General features: G+C 46.2%; 1 protein-coding gene across 1 annotated transcript; it reads left to right on the plus strand.

Moving 5' to 3' along the window:
• Positions 1–10,037: 10,037 nt before the first annotated feature.
• Positions 10,038–21,263, plus strand: KCNJ2 (potassium inwardly rectifying channel subfamily J member 2). Its single transcript, XM_049812734.1, has 2 exons — positions 10,038–10,261; positions 15,309–21,263. Exon 2 carries the CDS (start codon positions 15,525–15,527, stop codon positions 16,806–16,808), a length of 1,284 nt encoding a protein of 427 aa, XP_049668691.1. The 5' UTR covers positions 10,038–10,261; positions 15,309–15,524; the 3' UTR covers positions 16,809–21,263.
• The last annotated feature ends 2,106 nt before the right edge of the window (positions 21,264–23,369 follow it).

Below are 23,369 nucleotides of genomic sequence, written 5' to 3' on the forward strand. Positions count from 1 at the left end.
AAAATGAGCTGATGGCCTTTACGTGACCGTTGTACAAAACAGCAGCGGAGAGGAGACTGTCCCAAAGCCTCCCCACCACCACTGCTGTGTACTGGGGCTTGGTGAAATGTCCGTATTGGGTGTCTCTAGCCCAAATTTTGACCGATAAATGCTTCACTGTGACAGCCATGCCCTAAATGGGGCATGAAAAACAGGAATTATGCATAAATGGGTAGGTCTCTTTTCAGATCTCCAAGTGGAAATCAAAAAAGACCCTGGTGAGTGTACCCAAGGGGAAACCTTCCTTGCCCGCCCAAGGTCAAGGGACTTACTCATTTTAAGTAAATGTCACCCCACCAATTTCAATGGGGCGGTTCCCAGAGTGACCTGTGGTAGGATGTGAGTCGGGAAACAAAATTTGGTAAGTACTTTACTGCAGTTTTTGGAATTATTTACTGTATAAACTGATTAAAATCTCTTCTCTTCAGTGATCACTTTTTCCATAGGCAAAAAATCCACCTTTCTTTTGCCACTTGTTTCATTTGAGAGGGTACAGCAGAGTGCCACTCCCGAGTTGGCAACCATCCGTTAGAGGGCTCGTAACGGTTTGCCTCACTGGGTCTCCTTTCTCTTTCCTCCAATCTTATCCTTCTTTTTTGAAGAAGTACCAGATAAAGCCATCGAGTATAGTTCTTCACAATCACACAAACCATCAGCCCTGCACACCTTTACACACCACCAGCCACGAGCCGTTTCCCAACACCCTCCAGCAAACGTCTGGCTGATAGTACAGAAGACCAAAACCACAGACCTCCTTTGATATGGTCTGTACCTAAGATGCGGAGGGTTGATTTTGGAAAACCTTACGCTGGCATTAGCAATCCTCAGGAAGTTGGGTGCAAAGCTCTAGCAGGGAAAATCGCAGCAGAGTGGAAGCGTCGCATGTGAGTGTGTGTCTGCACATGTGGATGTGGGACTGAAATAGCTCCCATCACTTTCCTTACGTTAGCCTTAATAAAAGGGGATGGTGCCTGCCAATTCCATCTCAAGTTTCATCCCTCTGAAATATGTGCACTTTCACCAGCTGTATATTTGGCCCAGGGTAATTACTATAGTGCTAATTTTACCTGAGATGATGAAAGCGCTGGAACAGCCTAGCCATATAAAGGGAGGAGATACATACAGCTGATGCAGTCTTCTGGGTCCTTTTCTGAGCAAAGAAAGTCATGACTTTGACTTGTAGATTTGCTCCTTAGGGAGGCTTCTTCTTACAAGAGTTAGCTGAAACATAACTGAGGCTAGAGAAGAGGAAGGTCAAGGATACTTGTGTGCTGGAAAATGAAAGCACTGAGTACTGAAGTGTTGCCTTGTAGTAAATTACCTTATACAGATTAAATTACTCAAATGGATCTGCTTCTTTTCTTTTCTCTCCTGTGAGACAAGCCACTTCCAGACACCAAAAGCACAAAGATGCTTGAAAGTCTTCTATTTCTTTCTGGACCTTCCAAAAAGATTCAAAGTCAATTCACATTTCTAATGAAGATTCAGAACAGACACTTACTCTATCCAAACTGGTTCAGCTTGAAAAAATTACAGTGAAGTATGGTCAGAGGAAAAGCAATTTGCCAGAGCTTGAAGAGTGTGAATAATGCAAAGCAAACAGCTCTCTGCAGCATTCACTTGTGTTTTCAAGTGTGCTCACCTTCACTGTGCACCCATCCTGGCTTCACCTGGAGGTTCTGGTGACCAGCATCACAGATGATGATTAAGGAAAGATGAGTCGGTTGATGATTTCTAACTTCTGTAAACTTCGAGGATTGCTTTGGGGGATTTTTTAGCAAAAGGCCCAGAAATGATTGGCACTGCTGGCATCCGATCCTAAGCACTGGAGTCACCCCATCAGGAAAGACGAACAAAGCCAGGCCATTTTGCTCTGGTCTGGTCTGTTCTGCAAAGGGTTTTTTTATGTCACCTTTGCTGTCAGAGAGCACAAGCACCTTCCAGTACTGTAACAAGCGACATGACGAGCCTCTGTTCATTCTCTTTATCTCTTTGTCTCTCTCGCTTGCTCTCTCACTCTTTACTCTTTGCCACTGATTGCCTCTACATGTGATCTCTGGCCTTTGTCAAATCAAGATAGTCAGAACCTGGGTGCTGAATGCTCCCTCTGCCCGAGCCCGTTACCGATGGCCTCAGTAGGCATTTGGCTCCCACGTTAAGTGTGTGCTTAGATTAAAGTGAAATATGTATCAAAGTGCTGCTCTGAATAAAGGTTTTCTGGTCTGAGGCCTCTGAGGAGGAATGTGGACTTCTTGTAATCAGCCCGTCTTTTTCGTGAGCTACGGACCGGCGGCGTGTTTCTGCAAATCGCTTTACGCCAATAACAAACTGCAGAAAATGCTAACGCGTGCCAGCCCCGTCTGCAGACGGAGAAGGGACCGGCAGCGAGCCCTGCTCCCTCCCAGGCACCCTGCTCTCTGCAGCACCCATTTGTGTGTGTGAAGAGCAGGAACAGCCCTGGGAAACCGCCGAGGTCCTGGGACCTGTGATGCCACCGGTGGACCATGATGTCAGCGGGTCTCTCAGGAACTGTGGGCTGCAGCAACTTCCACATTTTATGACTTTCCATACTGCTTTTTTAATACTTGATGGGAAATGGCACAATCCTTTCCCCTCCAGTCTCTGTCACAAGGTTGCTTAATAGGGTTTGGGCACTAGCTCAAATAATATCAGAGGATCAAAGCCAACTTTTGAAGTATTAGGGAGATTAGAAAGAAACGCATGGCTCATGCCTTCTGAGGTGCAACCTTTCCTAGTGCAAAACAGGGGAGAGCCTCCTTCTGCGGCCATCCTTTCCCTCTGTCTGTGCATCTCGATCAGGCCAAAACAGAGCACAGGCCACGCAGTTTGTCCCAAATTTTAATACAGGATGCCCAAGAGTGGGTGAGGAATCCTTCCCCTGTTCATCTGCATAAATAAAAGGCAGAATTTAGTCTGGAGGCACAAAATGGCATCAGAAAAAGCAAATAAGCAGCACAAGATCGTGATAGCAGAAGAAAGGAAGCTGTGGCATTTACTTGCTGAAGATTATTTCCTCTCTGACGACAGATTTTTCAAATGACAGAGGTGTTTTAGCGGGTGGGCCTTGGAGGGCTGGTCCAACTAATCAGTCAAAAACAATCTCAGGAAGTTTAACCAACAATTTGAGCTTGGTTTGGTTTTACTCATCTGTCCAATTTTAGTTTTGAGGGAAATTTAGAAAGGTGCCAGCTAATTTAATTTGTCTACCTCCTTCCCAGCCACGCAGGAGTTACGAGAGGGGCTGGACTGCCATTTTGTGCCAGCGATCTACTCCTCTGATTACCCGGGCGACGTGTCTCCCAGCCAGGCTCTCCTCCTTGCTCAGCTTGGCTTCCTGACCAGGGAAGTGCAGGCACGGCGGAGAAGAGATGATGTGATGGCTAGGAAAGGTCTCGAGGTTCTCCCAGTCAAGGTGGGACTGCTCGACACCAGCTCCGGCAGCTCAAGGACCCTCTTTGGTGCACCTGCAGACCCGGTATGGGAATTGCTGTGTTGACAGTGCTTTGAAACAGCCAGCACAAACACAACGTACAATCACCCGGTCTCCTACCAGGGAGCAGTCTGCACCACTACCGTCAAGATGGAAGTTCACATTTGATGTAAATAGGCACAGTGCTGGCTCCTCAGGGAACTTCAAGCTTGTTTTCTACTGTGTTTTTCCTTCCACAATGGCCAATGATCTAACTCTCTGTTTTTAGCAAAGTTTATTTGCTTTCCAGGAGAGAAAATAAACTCTGATATTGTCATTTACGTTGTGGCCATGGACTCCAGGCAAATTCTTAGGTTCTGGTACAAACTGATAGAAAACACTGAGAACATTTGCATCTAAGCTAATATACTAAAATAAAAAGTGTGAGAAAGTAAGCAGAGCAGTAGTTTGTGTGGTGTTAATGCAAATCAGATGCTTCTGAGTTTATAAATGCAGTTTCCACTGGAGCGGATACACTGATAGGTAATAAAGTACAGTGATAATTAATGATCATCAGCAGAAATGCAGTACGCACTTTGCAATGCAAGAAAACCATGTAGGGTTTTAACAGAGCTTCTTTGAGTCACTTCTGGGTATAGTGTTCTGCTGTTGGAGGCAAGTTTAATCGTGTACTCACATATTTCACTTCATCCCTTCCGCAGAAGCTACCAAACATCACCTGAGAAAGTGAAGCTGCCCAATTTGAATCACTTTGGTGAACCAAGTTGTGTAATACAAATGGGTCAGTAGGCGAGTTGCAGAAAAGGCACGTACTTTGCATTAATTTTGTTTAGAAAAGATGAAAGGTTTCTAGCTCTTTCCATTGCAATTGACTTTTTATTCTTTCTTGCCACTCCCTTTCCCACTGGAAATTTTCCACATTTCCACCTAAGGTGGCACACAGATGGTGACAAAGGCTGAAGCAGATCTCTGCTTCATCCCTCCTCTTACGGCCATGGCGAAGTTAGAGAAAACACGAATCTGTAATCATTACCCATTCCTCATCCTGCACAGAACACCAGAAGGTAGGTTACCACTTTTTTTTTTTGCTAACCAGAATGCTGTTGTGGCAGGAAGGTTGGTGGTAAGATGCTGCAGGGGCAGAGAAGCAGACCAGAAACACATCTTCACCCCTTGCAGCTCTCCTCACCCTCACATCTTGGCTAACAACCATTTATAAGGATCAACTCATCAAATTCTGATAACCCCCAAGGAAGGAGGTTGAGGTTGAGGGACCCAGCCCAGTGTCTCTGAGCACAGCGGACTCTGCAGATGAAAGTTTGAAAGTCGGCTGAGCACCACGAGGGCTTTTGAGCAAGTAGGTGACTTGACTAGTGACAGCCCACAGTAGGGGACTCATTGAAAAACCTGTGAATATCTACTGCCTTGAGAGCCTTCCTGCTTACATACAACATTTACATAACCAAAAGTTTGCAAGCCAGAGAAATACAAAGATATTCTTACCCTGTTTTGTTCAGCTGAGCGTGAGCCTATCCTGATTTTAGAAAATCTGGCAGGCCACTAGCAACTGAAGCTGTAAGGAAGAGAATGAAAGTGTAGTCACACAGTTTTGTGTGTGTAAGTTGCTGGCTCTTAACCCTTTTCCTTCCAGGAATTGTCAAGTTCCCTATGTCAGCTCCATGGGCATGTTCTCACCACTCTGGCAAGTTTTATTAACCATTAACTCCCTTTCCCTTGAGATATCCAAAGAATGGGAACTATGGAAGATCATTAGATAACTGTGAGGTTAATAGGAAAATATTAGCCTTATTAATATGTAATTGCTTGGTCAGTTTTATCACTTATACTAATGTCCTTCTCCCTAATCCAAACATACATTCCCCACTGCCGCCTTTGAGGACAAATTGCCACAGCTGACTGATGGCTGGACAAGGAAAATATTGAATAATGCCATGTCACAAACAATGCTAGATGTCCCTTCTTAAGATTACTACATTTCTGAAAGATTATCCACAATCCTATGTTATGAAAATAGATCACTAAATGGTAATACAACTCCCTTGCTACAGCAAGGCTTCTAGAAAATAAAGAATGTGCAAGGTGTACATTAAATAACAGATTAACATTTCCTCATCATTCCAAGGCTTTTGACCCTGCAGAGGTAAGCATGTGTTGAGAGCTGAGAGCTCACTTTTTACCAATGGGTATTTATCATATTTTGTTGGGTCTGAAAGTTTAGCTGGAAATTAAAGACCCATTAAACTAGGCATCTTAATTTATAGAGAATCGAGCCACATGGAATATAGTGTTGGAAATAAGTTTTTTTTGGCAGAACTTCTTGGGTTGCTGTTGGATTGCTAGTTATATACAGTTACTGTTAGCTATGGATTACAGTTTGTAATTCATTATTTCAAGATTTCTTCACCTTACTTCCCACATCCACCTTCTGCAGTAGCAAAACCTGAAAGTATATACTTAGTTTTTTTCTCAAAATACAGTCACTAGCTGGTGATTTGACTTTGGAATAAGACTAAATAAGACAGCCTGAAATCTTCAGCAAAGATTTGGGACACAAAGTGTCTGGAAAAGAAAGAGATAAAAAAAAATCTGAATGGTGTGTGACTTCCAGTGTTCTCAGATATACAAAGCAATTCAATTTCCTATGTCATATTTCACCCCCTCTATGAACAAACACATTATTATCCAATATAACTGTGTCACTGGCTGCACATCTGTATATCCTATTTGCTTGCAAAGTACAAAATACATTTATTTTCTCTCTCAAGTCTTATCACACGTATAACTGACTCTCTGTGGAATTTTCATTGGATTTACCCATTCCTTCTATTACCAATGTGGCTTCATTTTTCCTTGGAGATCCCAGCATTAGACCTATAAAGATCCAGTTAATGTCTAAACCCCAGGGGTTTACTGTGAATGGGGAAACCACCTTTTCCTGATGAATTTTTTCCAGTTGACTTAATGGCTAGAGAAGAAAGGCTAACTTATGCCAGTTTACATGCATGGAAATGGTGAGACCAAAAAAAAAAAAAAAAGCGCAACACATTATTTATGGCATTTCTTCTCATCTTGTGGAAACCGAGTGCTTTGATTCTACCAGACCATGTTTTCTTTGCAAGTACAATACAATTAAGCTATTTTCAGCTGGCAATAAAATCCTTGAGAACCAAAGCAGATTTGGCCACTTTAAGAGATGAAGACTAATGCAATCTGATAATTAGGTCATTTCACCGCCAAGACAGAAAAAGCAATTTAATAACATCTCCTGTGCAGTAAGACAGGGGCTAAAGCCTCTGGTCCCAGCTGGCAAGGACTATGCCTGCAATACAACTCTCAAATTTGCTTCCACAGGGCATCTGCAGATCTCTGCAAGACTGAGGGACAGGTTGGCTGTGATGGGCAAAGGTGAGAATGATGCTGGAAAACAGAAAACGTGGGGAGACAAAGCCCCTTCTCTGACTGATATGGCCTGGCTGAAATCCATCTAAGAAAAGCATCCTGCTTCGTTGCTGGCTCCTTTTCTTACACCTCCTACACTGGTATGAAATATGAATGTTCTGCCTTCCCAGAGCCCTTCTTATCCCTTGATACCGTTCCTTCTGCAGATAGCAGATCTTGTCTTGAAAACTCTTCAGACTATGACCGTTTCACGTAGCTCTTCTAATATTTCAGTCAGGACGCTCTGTAGTGCGGCAGTACGAGACCTCTGTAGCTAGACTACGTCAAATTAGAAAACCATTCATTGAGAAAAGGAAAACAAACCCTCACTCACTCTTGAGGGTTAAGTTTTCAGCTGCCTCTCACCCTCTTTGTCCTGGCTTGTTGCAACAGGAAAGGGTTTTTTAGAAACTTTTCTTGTAACTTCAACTTCCCTGTTTGGGGGGTTTGGAAGTAGCTCTCTCGCTGAAGTCCATGCAGACGAGAGATGGCTTTGTTACGGTTCCCATTCCCTGTATAATAGATTAGAATCGATATTTCATTCTAAGAAGAGCTTTCTGGGCAGAGCTGCTCCGACTTTAAGAAAACCGTAAAATAGTCGTGATGTTATATGCTCTACCCTTCCTCAGTATGAAATGCTAAATGGCTTGACCTGCAAGTCTGTACTGCTGTGAATAAGTCTTACTCATAGCGGCGGATCTGGGATCTCTGGGTCTAGTAGCTCTGTAGTCTTTATCAGTCGGTTTGCATGAGTAAAGGCTGAGTAAGAGTCTACAAGGTCAGGCTGTAATCTGCAATATCTTGTGGGTATTGTGCAGAGATTTGTCGAACCCACCCCCCCAGCAAACTGTGTGTGTTCTCGGCAGAGCATCTCTTGGCAATAGCGGGTCACAGCTCTACTTTATTTCACTTACATATAGATGAGTACATACTTCTTCAAGGTGGGTCAAATTGTTGCTATTTTAGCTGTTCATAGGAAGCACGCACACGTTCAGAGGAACGAGAGGTTTTTTTTTTTTCTCTGATATACGTACATGACCTGTGTAGTATTTGTGCCTATGGCTTTCAAAAACTGTGGATTTAACGATCTTCATCTTACTGAATGAAGAAAATAATTGCAGTCGTTCCCTCTTACAGATTTTTTCTCCAGAGTCATCATTTGTAAGAAACTTATCTGTGCTATAGGACTTTTCTTCCACTTAAAAATGAACAGTATCACCCAAGAATAACTCATAAACAGTATGATTGCCCAACGTGCCAGATTGCTCAATATACACAACCACTTGTCTTTTCTTCCCCTCTCCCCATCATGTAAATTTTGCGTATCGTCCACACATAACAGTGGGGACTTTTAAAACCAGCTGCATTTGGCCATTGTATTTGTTGCCGCAACAATGCGGTGCTTCCTCATTCGCAGTACCGGGAACTCAGCAAATACTGTAAGTGACAGTAAGGGCAGTTGGTGGAAATTGTTCAGCAGCAATACGAGGAGTGTGTTCTTAAAGCCTATACTCCATGAGAAAGCATTTGGCCAAAGCCTTTTCACTGAGTATTTAAAGACAGCTAATGTCAACTTACGAAATGAACGAGGAGGAGGAGGAGGAGGGCAGGTTAAGCAACTACGAGTGACACGGGCACCGGCATTGCTGTGGAAAGCAGGGAATCATATTTAGAGCCTGCTCTGGACATTGTAAGGAAGCTCCCCGGAGGAGAGTGGCCGACCCGCTCGGACCAGCAGCTCCAGGCAGAAGACCTGACTGCTGATTAACGCTGTCTTATCCCAGAAGCATCCCCAGGACCCGTTCTCCGGGTTGTTGCAGAGGTTTCCGTTGCAGTCCTGGGTTGCAATTCAAGGTGTTGGCGCCAATTTCTTAAGACTTGTGCGGTCTGCAACCCTTGCATTCGGCAGTCACCTTCGCTCTTAGTTTTCCAGCACAGCACGCGGGGCTCCCTGCTGCATTTCAGCTGTTAGCACTCGGGAACTCGCCTTTTCCGAGGGCGGCAGGAGCGCGTTGCAGCAGCGGACACCTGCCTCGGAAACTAACACCCCTGCACTGTCCATCAGAGCTGGAGTTTGGCAAACTTCAGGCTGTGCTTACAAGGCTGTTTTTGTTCCTGCAAGGCTCCCAGCCAGACATTTCATCCTTGTTTTCTTTGTCTTAGGCCACGTCCACCGTAGGGAGGACAAGCTATTAAAAATCATTTTGATTTCTGTGTATTCCAGCCACGGCCAGCCAGCCGGCTGATCGAGCTGCCACAGGTGATCTATGGAACAAAGAAAGGGATCCTGCGTACTGCAGCCAGGCAAATGCTTCTCTTGCTTCCAGCCCCGCTCCACAAGATCTCAGCTCAGGGATCACAGCTCTCGTTTTGGAAGGGACGTTCGATTTCGGTGAAAGACAGGGATGTTAAGTTCAGTAGCCGCGCTGCGGTACGCTCGGCTCGCTTCTCGTGCGTGTGAGGCTCAGGCGTTTTCGTGACGAGACGCCCCGCACCTTAGCGTTCCTCTTCACCCAAACCAAGAAAGCAACAAAAAGAACAACCCCCCCTTCTCTCTCCCCCGGGGGGTCTCTCTTTGCTCCGCGGGTCCTCGCGCGTTAGCCCCGTGGGGCGCTGAGAACCCACCCGGGACTTTTCTCCCGAGTTCCCTGCAAAGCCTTGCAAAATCCTTTCTCGCCGTGGCGGGTGTCGAATCGATACCCGGAGGGCGCAACCGGAGGGCACCGGCCCGAGGCGTGGGGAACACCGGCAGCCCTTCTCCCCCCACCACTCACCCCCCCAACCACCCCACCCCCCCCCAGAGCCGAGGGGTCCCCCCCATCCTCCCCAGCACCCCCAAGGACCCTCCACCCCGTAGAACCCCCCCCCCGAGCCCCAACACCCTCCCTATCCCCCCCTTCTCCTCAGCCCCCCCCCAGGGCCCCGCCATCTCTCCTCAGAGCTTCTCCCCCGACCCCCCGGGCGCGGGTTGGGCTCGGTCCCGCCCCTCCGCCGGGTTCCTATTGGTGGGGACCAGGCTGGGTGGGCGGGGCCACCGGGGCCGCTATTAAACATCCCATGGCCGCCCCAGCAAAAAAAGGGGCCGCGGCTCATTGAGTGGCTCAGTTGCGAGCGGGGCGGCGGAGGCCGGCGGGCAACCCCCGGGGATTGCCTTGCTGCGTGGGGTTTATTTTTTTTTTTTCTCCCCCCCCTTTTCATTCCTTATCCATCCCGTGTTTGTCGTCTCCCCCCCCCACCTCCCCCAGCCTCCTCTCCTCTCCAGCCGCTGGATCTTACAGCATTTTAACTCTCTAAGCACCTCCTTTAAGGCAGGTAAGGAGCACCTTCTTTTTAGATTTATTTAAGAAGCCCACCCGGTCGCCTCCCGAATAGCCAGCCTGGTTTTCAGGGGTAGGGTAGCCGCCTGGGTGCCGAGAGAAAGCTTTCCTTGTCGGTCGATGTCTTGCAAACGCTTGGGCATAGCCGGTTGGAGGGGGAACTCCTGCATTCTCATGCACCGTCCACGAGCTATTCTCAGTGCCTAAAATAATTAGATAGGTATGCTGGGAACACTCGAGCATCTGCTTGCAGCATCTGTTTATGTTCATAACTTTCCATGCACCAGCTGCTCCCCCCCCCCCCCCTTCCCTCCCCTCCGCCCCGCGATATTTTATTCTGGGGAAGGGCTGGAAGTTTGCATGACAACTCCGTGTCGCAGAAGTAGCACCGCTCCATCCCTTTCCATTCTTCTCGCCTGGCGTTTCCTCTACAAGGGAGAGGTCAAAAGTATCAAGTCTTAGAGATCAGAAGCGTGTTTGTGAAAGGAGTGTCCAAAATGTTTGAGAGGGGTGTGAAACGAACCTGTAACTTCATTCATTGGCAGTATGCAAAACGGGGGAGCGTCTTTATTTTTAATCAGCCTGGCCAAAAAAACTAGGAAGAAAGGAGGGAAAAAAAAAAAAAAAAAAAAAAAGCCCTTGCAGCTGGAGAGCCTGCGAAGAGGCTGTATTGTTTCAACTTCGTTCATGACAGTTAAAGGAAAAAATACTGATAAGAGATGGCAGATTTATTTGCGGGGTTTCAGTGGCTGCTTTGTCATCTTCCTGGGGTTGGGGCAGGCGGGGACCCGCAGGTGCCTGGGCCGGGACCACGCCAGTGGCCCGGGCTGAGCCAGGACCCCCATCTCGGTCCTCTCCCAGCCTGCTGCCACCTTTCCACCCCGCAGGCAGCCGGCACTTTTTTCTGGTTCAGCCTTACCTTTACACTTGTTTGCTTTTCCATCCTCCCAGCCGGTGCATCAAGTACACCCCCTGGTGATGACTATTTCACTTGTAGTTATTTTGTCATCAGCTAGAAATATCCTGTACCCCTCTCCTTTGCAGGACAGCAGATGCATAAAACCACTTGTCCTTTCCTTTCTCCTATTTCTTTGCACCCATTTCCCTACATCATCTGCTCTTTTTTTTTTTTTTTCCCTTTTTTCCTTATCCCCCCCCCCACTGCCTGATGGTGAAGGACAGATCCTTCTCCTGAAGACAGCTCCCCACTTTGTGTAACTTGACTCCTACTCAAACCAGCAGAGAAGCCCTGGGGAATGACTTATAAGTAACGCGGGGGTCTGGAGAAAGGTTACAGGGGTGGCCGTACCCGGCAGCGATGGAGCAGGGACTGTGGGAACAGGCTTCTCTGGGGCGAGTAACTCCTTTGTTCTGTTTACTGAGAGCAGCAGGCAAAGGCGTTTGGCTAAGGTAGTGCTGGTTCTCTCTTAGCAACATGTGCCCGGCTCATTCTGCAGGGCTGCGTGGCGTCAGCCTGGGAATAACTGCTCCAAGGGCTCGTTAGTGCTCCTCTCCTCTTCCCACCCCCCCCCACCACCCCCCCGCTCTTTTGGCGCTTCAGAGTTTTTGCTCAGTATTAAACCTTCTGCACAAATTCGCTCCGAGCTGTTCGTTGGGGAGTTTAGACACGCGACGTGAGTGTCTTTGCTTGGCCGGGGGGAGGTCTCGAGGGGGATGCTTGCTAAGGGGAGAGTGAGGGTTTGGGCTCCTCATCGCGGCATTTCCAATAACGTTGGTTCAGAAATGCTGCAGATATGCAACACAGCCCCGTTTTTCTCTGCTCCTGCAAGCATCCCCTCACAGCAGAGCAAGCCCAGGACTCTCCCATCCCATCTCATCCCTTCCTAGTAATGCTGCGTCGGTGCCAGGGCTGATAATTACAAACTGCATTGCTCTAGTCTTGTATTCAATTCCAGCAGGAAAGGTAGCCTGAATTAATAACGCACCTAGTGATGACTGAATTTACAGCTGCTTGCGTGTGTGTGTGTCTGGCTGCAGTGCGTTGGGCCCAATTGTATAAAGATTTGGGTGGGTTGGTGGCTTCTGGGCTGGCTTCTTTTGTCTGGTGAGGATTGCAGGGCTGGTCCCACACTAGTTTGGCATTTTCGGTGCCACCAACAACTGCTAATGAAGTGGGGTGGGAGGGTGGCAAACTTGGTTTGCCTTTGGGCAGCAGGTGGATTAGCCAAATAAGAAGTACCGTTCGCTTTTCACGCTAGTTTGATTGTTTCTGGGATTTGGGGGGGTGGGTGGGGGGACCTCTGTTGAAACTGGTTGGGAAAGTCAGGAGGAATGCCCATCAGGTGTGTGATCAGGCAGCTAGTGGATGCTGCGTTGCACCGGCTGGTCCCTGTACACGGTGCTGGTTGTGCTCCCATCCCGGTATCCTCCCCGCTCCGAGGGCTTGCAAGGAAGAGAGGCAAGTTATGCTGTAAAAGAAAGAAAATATCTATGCGGCGGTGGAGCATGCCAGAGCTTTGTTGTTTAAACTTCAGGTAGCGTGTAAAGGTGCTCCCAGGCATACCCCCGAGTTTAAGGATCGTTAGAGCCAAATCGGGGCAGTTCTGCTCCCAAGGGCAGAGCACCGACAGTGTGCAGCTGGGAAGGAGAAATGTGGTGTGAGGTACAGTAGGTAGAAGGTGCTCAGCCATTCGGAGTAGGAGTATGACAATGTACGATACCTAATTGGGGTCCCAAACTTCCAAATGCAGCCCGCTTGCCGCAGGAAGCTGGCATTACGATTTCAGTGATTTGTGGAATTCAAACAAATGCCCTCAGGTCAAGACTTTTGTGGGGGGAGCTGCATATTCAGACACTTGAGACTTTACAGCTTATCTTTCCCTCCACCACAAGTTTTCCTCTAAAATCCAAGAGACAATGCAGGGGGAAAAAAAAAAATAAATTCAAAATAAACTGTTTCCTAGGCTGTGTGTTTCCATCAGCTTGGAACAAAACAAGACTTTGAATGTGGAAATCGAACATGACTGTGATTATAGGATGTGGTTTATAAAAGTGATCGATTTGCAGACCAATGCAATGGTTTTTCAAGAAGTTTTTTGCGTGGAATGTATTAACAGTAATTTCACTTCCCCCCTGTGTTCAGGTTTCTAATAAAAGTCTTTTTCAGGCAAGAAAAATAATTTAAGTGAGCATTAAAAGAATTCCTTTGTACTTTTGAGAACGAGATCCTGACGGGAATGAGAAACCCCATGATCAAAAAGGTGTGAGGGGACAAAAAGTGAATCTTTACACAGTGTAGGCAAGATAGTCAGATAAGAAAGAGGGCAGCTGTACTGTGAGCCTACATGGCTGAGAGCCGTACTCAAAACCGGGCATTACCGAACCTATCAAAAGCTGCCAAAATGTCTTGTACACCGCTGAAGTCACAGATGACTAATCTCAGCAAGTAGGCGTTGGGACGCATTCTTGCACAACAAACAGAAGTGAGGAAAAAAGAGAAGGTAAAAGTAAACCCTAAAGAGATTCTAGAGGGAAAACCATCCCGCATGTAACTGCGAGCACGATGTTTTCTGTTTGTCACCTGCTCTTTTCCTAACAAGTGTTTGCTGACCTAAAGCCCTTGTAATGTGGTTGAAGGATGTGGGAGGGCTGAGAAACTGTTTGAAAACCCTCAAGTTTTTTGGAACACCTCTGCAGGGCTTTAGGGGTTGTTTTGGGGAAAGGAGAGAAACTCTTATCTACAGCTGTTGTCAGATATGAATCAGAGGAAGAGCCGCAGAGCACTGAAGCCGATTCATGGGCAGAGGTTGTGTTCCTTGGCAGTTGCAGTTTTGTTGGGTTTTGGACACTCAGATGACTTTTGATAACATCGATTTACAAAGAGCATCACGATTTAATCCCCTGCTACTGTAAATGGTACCAAAGTCTCCTCTCCTATGGCAAATGGAAGCAGACATTCCTCATCACTTGGTTTTAGGTTTATTTCCTCCGTGGGGTGCATGAGTGGATGGAGCAGTTGCATTAATGCATCTCTTCTCCTCTGCAGTATTTCAATTACATTTCCCGATATACAGTACATGACTTAATGGATGACGCACTTGTTAAAAGCCAAACCTGGGTCTAAGCCAGACCTCCCTGAAACAAGTTTGGTGGCTTCTACCCTCAGGAAGAAGGTTTTGTAGCCTCTCTGCTGAGTCTTAATTGCTGACATTTAAGACCCACGGGATGCCCCGAGCCGTTCCCCGTTGGAGATGGAACTGGCTGCCTCGGGCTCCCGAGGGGAAGGTGCTGGTACTTGCCACCAAAGGTGTTACAAAGACACTCAGCCAGTCCTACTCTGTTGTAGCCTTTTGCTAGTTGCATTAGCAGGAGCTGATGAGGGTCATTACAAGGTTTAGTTTGCTTCATACGACTTAAGCCTAATGGGAGCATAAAAAATACACAGATCCCAATGAGTTTATGGAGTTAAAGAGGAACTAAGGCAGCTCTTATTCCTGCCACTTGCAAAGCATACACAACTCTTTTTTTCTAGCTTAGTTTAAAAAAAAAAAAAAAAAGTTATATGCAATGTAATTTCATGGAAATCACAGATATTTGCATTTTCCAAGTTTATTGCTTTTCTCAGTACACGTCATCTTCCCTTTTGCACGCTCCCTTGTTTGTCATAGGTAAAACAGTCCAGGAGACAGACACATTGTAGGTCACTAAAAACTGCTTCAGTATTTATGTTCGAACAGATGGATGTTAATGCTAATTGTTTGTTTCAAAATAAACAGAAAGCACAGTTGTAAATAGTACATAGATTCTTTGCATGTCCAGCTTTAAGGCGAATATTGCTCACAGACTTGTGTGACATGATCACTTCAGTGCCTTCCCTCGGGAAGAGCGATGCCTTCTTTGTAGTAATGATGTCACGTCTGTCAATATACAACTGCGCACGTTACGCATTCCAGAAAATGCTGCCATTAAGAATAAGGAAACTTCCTGCAGGTCCACAGGAGACGTTTGACTTGATTCTTTCAGGTTTGATCCCTTATCCTTTTCCTCCAAGATCTAATACGACATTTCTCTTTCTCTTGCAGACCATGCCCTCTCTATGACGGTTACTTGCTAAGCTAACTCTGCATGCCAGAAGACTGTCCTTGGTTGATCCAAGGGCTTTTGGGGACTCCAGCCTCTCCCCAGTTTTTCTGTGTGTGTGTGTTCCTCTAGAACTTTCAAAACTGTTTCTCCAAAGGGTTTTGCAGAAACTTAGACTGTTTTCTAAAGCAGAAGCACCTCAGTCCACAGCAGTAGTGATGGGCAGCGTGCGAACCAACCGCTACAGCATCGTGTCTTCGGAAGAGGACGGCATGAAGCTGGCAACCATGGCCGTTGCCAACGGCTTTGGGAATGGAAAGAGTAAGGTACATACCAGACAGCAATGCAGGAGCCGCTTTGTCAAAAAAGATGGCCACTGCAACGTCCAGTTTATTAACGTGGGCGAGAAGGGACAGCGATACCTGGCAGACATCTTCACCACTTGCGTGGACATCCGCTGGAGGTGGATGCTAGTTATCTTCTGCCTGACTTTCATCCTCTCCTGGCTTTTTTTTGGCTGTGTGTTTTGGTTGATTGCACTGTTGCATGGGGATCTGGAGAATCAAGAAAATAGCAAACCTTGCGTCTCTCAAGTGAGCAGCTTCACCGCAGCCTTTCTGTTCTCCATTGAGACCCAGACCACGATCGGCTATGGCTTCAGGTGTGTCACAGACGAGTGCCCCATCGCAGTTTTCATGGTGGTTTTCCAGTCTATAGTAGGCTGCATCATTGATGCCTTCATCATTGGTGCCGTCATGGCAAAGATGGCCAAGCCAAAAAAGAGAAATGAAACTCTAGTCTTCAGCCACAATGCCGTCGTGGCCATGAGAGATGGAAAACTGTGCCTGATGTGGCGCGTTGGAAACCTGAGGAAAAGCCACTTGGTCGAGGCACACGTGCGAGCGCAGCTCCTCAAATCCAGGATCACGTCGGAAGGGGAGTACATCCCCTTGGATCAAATAGACATCAACGTAGGGTTTGACAGCGGAATAGACCGAATATTTCTGGTCTCCCCCATTACGATAGTACATGAAATAGATGAAGACAGTCCTTTGTATGACTTGAGCAAACAAGACATGGACAATGCTGACTTTGAAATTGTAGTAATATTAGAGGGCATGGTGGAAGCTACCGCCATGACTACCCAGTGCCGTAGCTCATATCTGGCAAACGAAATCCTCTGGGGCCACCGCTACGAGCCCGTACTCTTTGAAGAGAAAAACTACTACAAAGTGGACTACTCGAGGTTCCACAAAACATACGAAGTGCCCAACACACCCATCTGCAGTGCCAGAGACTTAGCAGAAAAGAAATACATTCTCTCGAACGCAAACTCCTTTTGCTACGAGAACGAAGTAGCCCTCACCAGCAAAGAGGAGGATGAGATTGACACTGGGGTGCCTGAGAGCATGAGCACAGACACCCACCCGGACATGGACCACCACAACCAAGCAGGGGTGCCTCTAGAGCCACGGCCGCTACGGCGGGAGTCGGAAATATGACTGACAAACTCTTCCTCTCTCTTTTGGTTGAAAGGAAAAAAAAAAAGAAAAATGAAATACATCTATCGGTCAAAGGCACGTTGACCTGAGAAGTTGGCCCAGAACAGTTTTCAGACAACGGTACTGTTGAAGAGTGGTGTGAAGGCAAGCAGACCTGAGAAACCCAGGCTGGTTTTAGGGCTGTCCTCAGAGGAGGGATGACAGAGAATGAACTCTAAACACAAAGCACTAAACACGTCTAAGTATGAACAGAAGGCACATATGTTGTAGAATAAATTATGTATATATTTTTTTACAAAACTTGAACTTGCAGGCAAGCTTTGGTTGGGTTATTATTATTTTTTTTCAACTTTTTCCAGAATGCTTCTCTCTAGGGAACAAGAATGTTTTTAATGGCATAACAAAGGCAAGAATCTGCCTTATTATTATTATTATAATTATTTTTTAAAAAGCTGCTGCTAACTACATGAACACAAATGGTTATTTTTGTTGCAGTGTAGTTTTTATTTTCTCTTGTGTAATTTAAAAAAAAAAAAAAACAAATTCAGTGTTGAACTTTTTGAGTTGAAAAGCTCGTGATCACTTCAGAGAGGCCAATGTTGCCAGAAAGTCTAAACTCCTTTTGAGGCCAGTAGTTTGATAGCTAGAATCAATTTCTCTCTTTCCAATTACATAAGGGGCATTATGTAATATCAGGCCAATCAGTAGCCTCCAGCAAAATTATGATTTTTGGGGGGAGAATTTAATTCTCTGTCTAAAGGAAAAAATGAAATTAAATATATATATACATAGAAAAAGTACTAAGTTAAAACTACCTAAATGGATACCAAAGAAAATGCACAGTTTTGCACAGCGGAGTTTATTTAAAAAAAAAAAAAAAAAAGGAAAAAAAAAAGGAACAGGCTGCTTTAAACAAAAATATTTCAAACCTCAGACACTTTTTTTTGTTGTTTTGATTTTTTTTTTTTTCCTTCTCATTTTAAGACCTTTCTTTTGCACCTTATTCTAAAAGCTTAAGACTCGGATCTAAAGTGAGCTAGGACTCCTCCCCTTTCCCCCTGCTCTTCTCTGGGGAAATAAATTCCCTTCTTTTCCTGTACGGAGAAACGCAGTCAGGGGAAAACAAACGAGCAAACCTCTGTCCTTGCTGGTCGCTCGCCGAGCCGGACAGCAGCAGAGGGTCGAGTGTTAGCGCGCACGTTCCAAACCGGCGCGAGAACCTCAGCCTCCCGAAAACTGAGCCATCCTCCGTGTGCTGCAGGCGTCTGACCCCGGCCCCTTGGCTGCCGTTGTGTTACCAGTTCAACTCTGTCAGGGACACTCAAAGCTGCCGATCGATGCTAGAGGCCGGCGTTTAGGGACAGATGAGCCGAGCGATAGAGAAATCCCCAGGAAGAGGGTTTTTTGAAGAGGAAGGGAGAGGGTCACGGGGAGGAAAAGAGAAAGAAGGGCACAGGGATTGGAGCGTTTTGTAAAAAAAACCAAAAAAAAACAAAAACAAAAAAATGCTTCTCTTCAGCAGGGCAAAGGTGTCAGAAAAAGCGTGGTTTCCACCTCGTTTAGAGAGGGATTATTCGGGGAGGACGAGGCTGCAAAGCGAGGGCCGTCTCCCGCCTCCTCTCCCCAGCAAACGCCAACCGAGAGGTCAGCGGACGAGACGTGGCACCGAGCTCGGAGCAGATCTGGTGACCTTCAGGGGAGCTCTGGCTCTAGCGGTATTTTGGCTCCTTCGCCCAGAAGGCTGTAAATTCTCTGTGCCTCTAAGATCAAGGAGACGGCGAACCGGCGCTTCACGCCCGCTCCCCAGGAGCAGGTGGAGAGGGGTGGGGGGTGGGGGGGGACACGATAATCCTAGTCAACTCTTGCAGTATTGGATCACTGTATGCCATTAAAAAACAGCTTGTTCTAGGTCTAACGTCTTCTGCAAACGGATATCTGTGAAGGCCTCTGGCCCCTTCCAGCCCTGCCTGAAAGAAATGCCTGCAATGAAATGGTTTTCTGATAAGATGGTATCTACATTGGGTGGGTTCGAAACTGTGGAAATTCGACATTGTAAACATAGATTTGGCTACTAGAGAGGGCAGATGATTAAGTGCAAGTACTAAGGCTGTTACTGGGGTGGGGGGATGTAAAAGAGAGGAAAGGCTGAACATATAAAGGCGACTTGATTGCAGTTTCTGGGTCAACAGTAGTGAAGACAACTGAGTGCTGCTAGTGCTGCTATTGTGATATTCTTGTAAAAGGAAAATAACTAAACCAAAGAGTATTCAGTGAAACAGAGGGTGCACGAAAACACAACGGGGAAGGGATGGAAAAGGGAGGCTGACTGGGAGAAAGGGGACCTGTTCTCCAGGTCGGCATCCCCCAGGTGCACAGTGTTCCCGCTAAATGATACTTGAGATATTTGAGGGAGGGATGAGAGATGGGGGACGGGAAATGCAGGATTCAGCTTGTTTCTTTAAAGCAAAAGAAATTCAGAGGTTAAAAAAAAAAAAAAAAATAAAATCCCCTCCCCCTTAACATTTCTGGTGCAGAGGTTTTGGGTTTTGGGGTTTTTTGTTTTGTTTTGTTTTTCAAGTCAGTTTTTCAGAAATATTTTTAAAATGTACATTTTATAAAGTTTATCAAGTATTTTCATATTTAAAGCCAAATGTAAATAGAAGTCTGTAAAGGAGGACAAGGAGAAGAAGAAAAAGAAAAGGCCACAAAAAGTATAAATTCTGCTCGGCAGTCTCAGCTAGCTAGTTACCTAGATGCTACCGGTTAGCATGATTTTTAGCAAATACTTGCAAGCCTTATAGGATTCCTAATGCTATGAACTTCTCTTTATTTATTTTTAAGCATGGACTTTTAATTTGAAAACATGTTCTAGTTACTGGCATTTTTAAAAGTTACCAGCTTTCCGAGTGCTAGTCTTGTCAAGGGTGTGCATTGAGGTAATCCATTACACTCTCTGCCGCATTCTTTTTCTTTTCTTTTTTTTTTTTTTTTTTTAATAACCCTTTGTCTTTGCCGATTGAATCTTACATTGCAGAATTGCACTCAGCCTCTGGCTCCGGGAAGCTGCTAGAAAGAGACCTGCAATGTACACTCCATGGTACCCTTCCCCCTTGTCCATCATTTCTGTATTTCTCATCAAGCCGTGGCAAGCCCGGCATAGGACAGACTATTGTAGCACACTTCTGCAGCAGCAAATTGGGTTAGTCATTTTAAAAAATGTTGTTATTTTTAAGGACTATACAGTGACTGACAGCATTTCTTCAGTTCCCGATGATCCTGGGCCAAGCTGATGCTTTACTTGGGGGCCCTTTAAACTGACCGAGCTCTACCCACAGACTCCAACAGCCGTTGGTTCGGCCTCTTTATCGAGGATAAAGTTGGCTCAACCGGCTCGCACAGAGGGTTTATACTGTATTTCGCTTAGGGTCTGGGGAGGAATATGTTATTTCTGCCCTTCCCTGAAAATACTTGAATGAGACACATTGTCTAAAACATAATACTGCGTACAGTGACAAAAAGCATTTCCGAGGCAGGTGGGGATGGACCGCTTCTTTCCTCTGTCTCTTCCGTGCGAGCTGTCCTTCGTTAAGTAGCAAGGGTAGAAAGCATTACTTACTAGCTGTGTTTCATGATATTCTCTCCCAGCCATGAGAAACTTCTACGTTGTTAGCTTAGCACTCGCTCTTCTCGGAAAAGACAAAGGGGCCAGATATTTTATTTGTTCTCTTAGGTCTTCTTTTTCATAATGGATTACAAGGTAAAACTGAGAAGTACTGTAACGTCTTTAAATTATGGCTGCTCACAACCGTTGTAAAGTAGAAGGGTGCTGCATAGTTGCCATCCCACAGCCAACGAGATACCGATTTTGTAATGACTTTTGGCCTGCAGCTATTGTAAGGTGAACAACCTAGGCATCTGACAGTTGTCCATTACTATTTTCCTGTTTGCAGCCTTTTTGTATCGAAGTCTTCCTAATGTACTGCACAAATTGTGGATTGTACAGATTTTTATATATTATGTCTTATTTTATTATTTCTAAATAAATAAAAAAAAAAAAATTGGGAATGAAGCGATGTGTGCACCATGTATGCAAACGAACTGGGGAGATGGGTCTGGAGGTTATTATATAGCTGTGTTTATGGCTGTCTGAGCACAGTCGTTGTCTGAAGCACTTTGGGAAGAGACAGGTCGTTCTCTCCCTTGACAAAAGGCAGGAGGAAAGGTGATACCATCATTATTTCCCAGATGAGAACACAGACACGGTGGAGCGTAAGGCACCTTGCACCAAAGGAAGATCTGCCCCAGAGAGACTGAGGGACTTTCTTAAGGTCATACCTGGAACTGCAGAGCTCCCGATCATTTCCTACAAGTTGTATGAAATGGAAAAAAAAGCTCAAAGTCTGCATAAACTACAAAGCAGGGGAAGGGGGCGGGGAGGGAGGGAGGGGAGGAAATGAAAACACAGAGCATAAGCAAGCGCATTGAAAGATTTGGAAAGGGATTAAAAAATTAAGCAGGAAACTCATCTTCAAATCCCCACGTTTCATGTCTGCCTGGAACATCCCCTTATCGAAACGATGCTCCTCCGCTCAGTTCCAAACACGCTCACTGTAATCTTCATACATGCCTCGCTGGTCTGGAGTGCTGAGCCTGCTGTCACAAGCGTGGAGCTGGGCTTTTGTGGAACGGGACGGGGAAATGTAACGGGGACGGGCCTTGAGTAACCGAAAAGAGACTCCGTGCCCTTATTTGTCTGCGTTGGAAAGCTCCTTTCCCGCTGTTTGTGTGTGGCCTCCAGGGCAGATATTGAGGCTGCACAACGGTGACTCAGCTCAAAAACTGCTGATCTCACCGGAATCAAACACGCTGCAACGGCTGAGGACGGCCGTCAAGCATTTCGATGCAGTTTTGACCCCTCCGCTGAACTTTCAAACTTTAAAGCTATTAAATGATGCCTTGGATGGAGCCGGACCCTATCTAGAAGGACTCCATTTATAAATTCAAATTTACTTTTCAAATCTAATGGTCTCTTGGAAAGCTTATAGTCATAATTACAGGGATGGATTTAGAGATACAGATGAGCTGTCACAGCCTCGATCTGCTTATTCTCCCTGCCGAAAAGCATCCTCTGTGAGAGCCGCTCGCTGATCTGACCCTGGCTTTGATGTTTGCTGCAGGGGCAGCGGGTCGGGGGCCACTATCTGCATAATCTGCCTGGCTCGCTCCCGTTCCCTAAATCGTTAGCACCCTCTCCTGTCAGTGCCTTTCCCTTCTTTTGCCGGCCACTGGTCCGCGCAGGTGGAGTCAGAGTAAATATAGCAACAAAACACTGACAGCATATTCTGGGAGCTAGCAAGGTAATAGCTAAACTCTTCTCCTTCCCTGGATGCATCTAGGAAGCATGAAGCCTGCAAGCGGCTGCTATCTGAATCTGGACGGCATGAGTAAAATGCCACAGAAGATGTAACAGCGCGGGTGTTGGCATGCCAGAAGCAGCAGGATACGGGAAGGTGCATTAGAGAAAGCTGCATGAACCAACTGTTGCCTTTTTCCCTAGTTTTCTCATCAAACTAGCAGTGCTTGCTGACTGCTTTGATGTACCGAGCGCGTGCTGACTGCTGGGTTTGTTGCTGTGCAAAAAATGTGTAATAATGTTTAAAGAAATGGCCATTCTTTCAAAATGTTTAAACTAGACTGGTGACTTCAGGGGAGCCTGTTTCGTGGTTCTGGATTCTTGGCAGGTGGAGATCACCGTGCGGGGAAGGTTTTGGATGAGACGTGCGCTCTGGGAGTCAATACCCACCTTGTCTGGATTAGCTCACGTGTCCTGGTGCCATGGGCTTGTCAGCTCTTTGAGGAAGGGGCTGTCAGCTTTTTTGGGGGGGTCAGTGCACATACGAGCTCCCCACAGCTTCTTGCACCCCTCAGGGCAGCAGCGTAAGGAGTCGTACTTTGGTAAATCTGTAGGAGATAGAAGCGGGGGGGGCGGAGAGGGAGTTTGCAAAGTAGAATTTTTCAGACTGGTTTTTGCCTCTCTCTCCATTTGCTCGTCGGTGTCCAGTATTGGGCTGTTTCACCTGTTCTCACATAACACATCCCCCATTGGCTTCCAGGTAGGCAGGATCTGGAAGCACTTGCAAACTTATGTCTAAATTCAAAGAATTGGCAATCTTTAGACCCGTTCACAGCTCAGAAGCTGTGATGGAAACACAAACACAAAAGGCAAACACAAAAGCCATGCGTCCTCACGGGGGAAGCCAAAGAGAAGCAGGACTCCTGCAGCACTCCCTGACCTGCCAAGAAAAGCCAAACTCTGATCACCACCCCACTACAACTGCAATGGCATTTCACGGAAATTAGAGGATGAGTAAAACCAACTGAATGATTGTGGAGTCACTTGGTGGAGGCTGAGATGAAAATTCCAGAGTTTCAGGTGAGGGAACAGGAACAGGTCTTTGGGAATTGAGCAGCTACATGGGAACAAAGTCTGCTGAGAGATGGGAAGTGACAGCAGTACGTCACTGCTCGTGGCAATCCTGTATTTTTTTTTCTATTAGTTGA

Source organism: Accipiter gentilis, chromosome 10 (genome assembly GCF_929443795.1).
Source record: "Accipiter gentilis chromosome 10, bAccGen1.1, whole genome shotgun sequence".
NCBI classification, from domain to species: Eukaryota; Metazoa; Chordata; class Aves; order Accipitriformes; family Accipitridae; genus Astur; species Astur gentilis.

Coding starts and splice junctions, on each gene's coding strand:
- KCNJ2 (XM_049812734.1), top strand. CDS start 15,525: ATGGGCAGCGTGCGAACCAACCGCTACAGCATCGTGTCTTCGGAAGAG.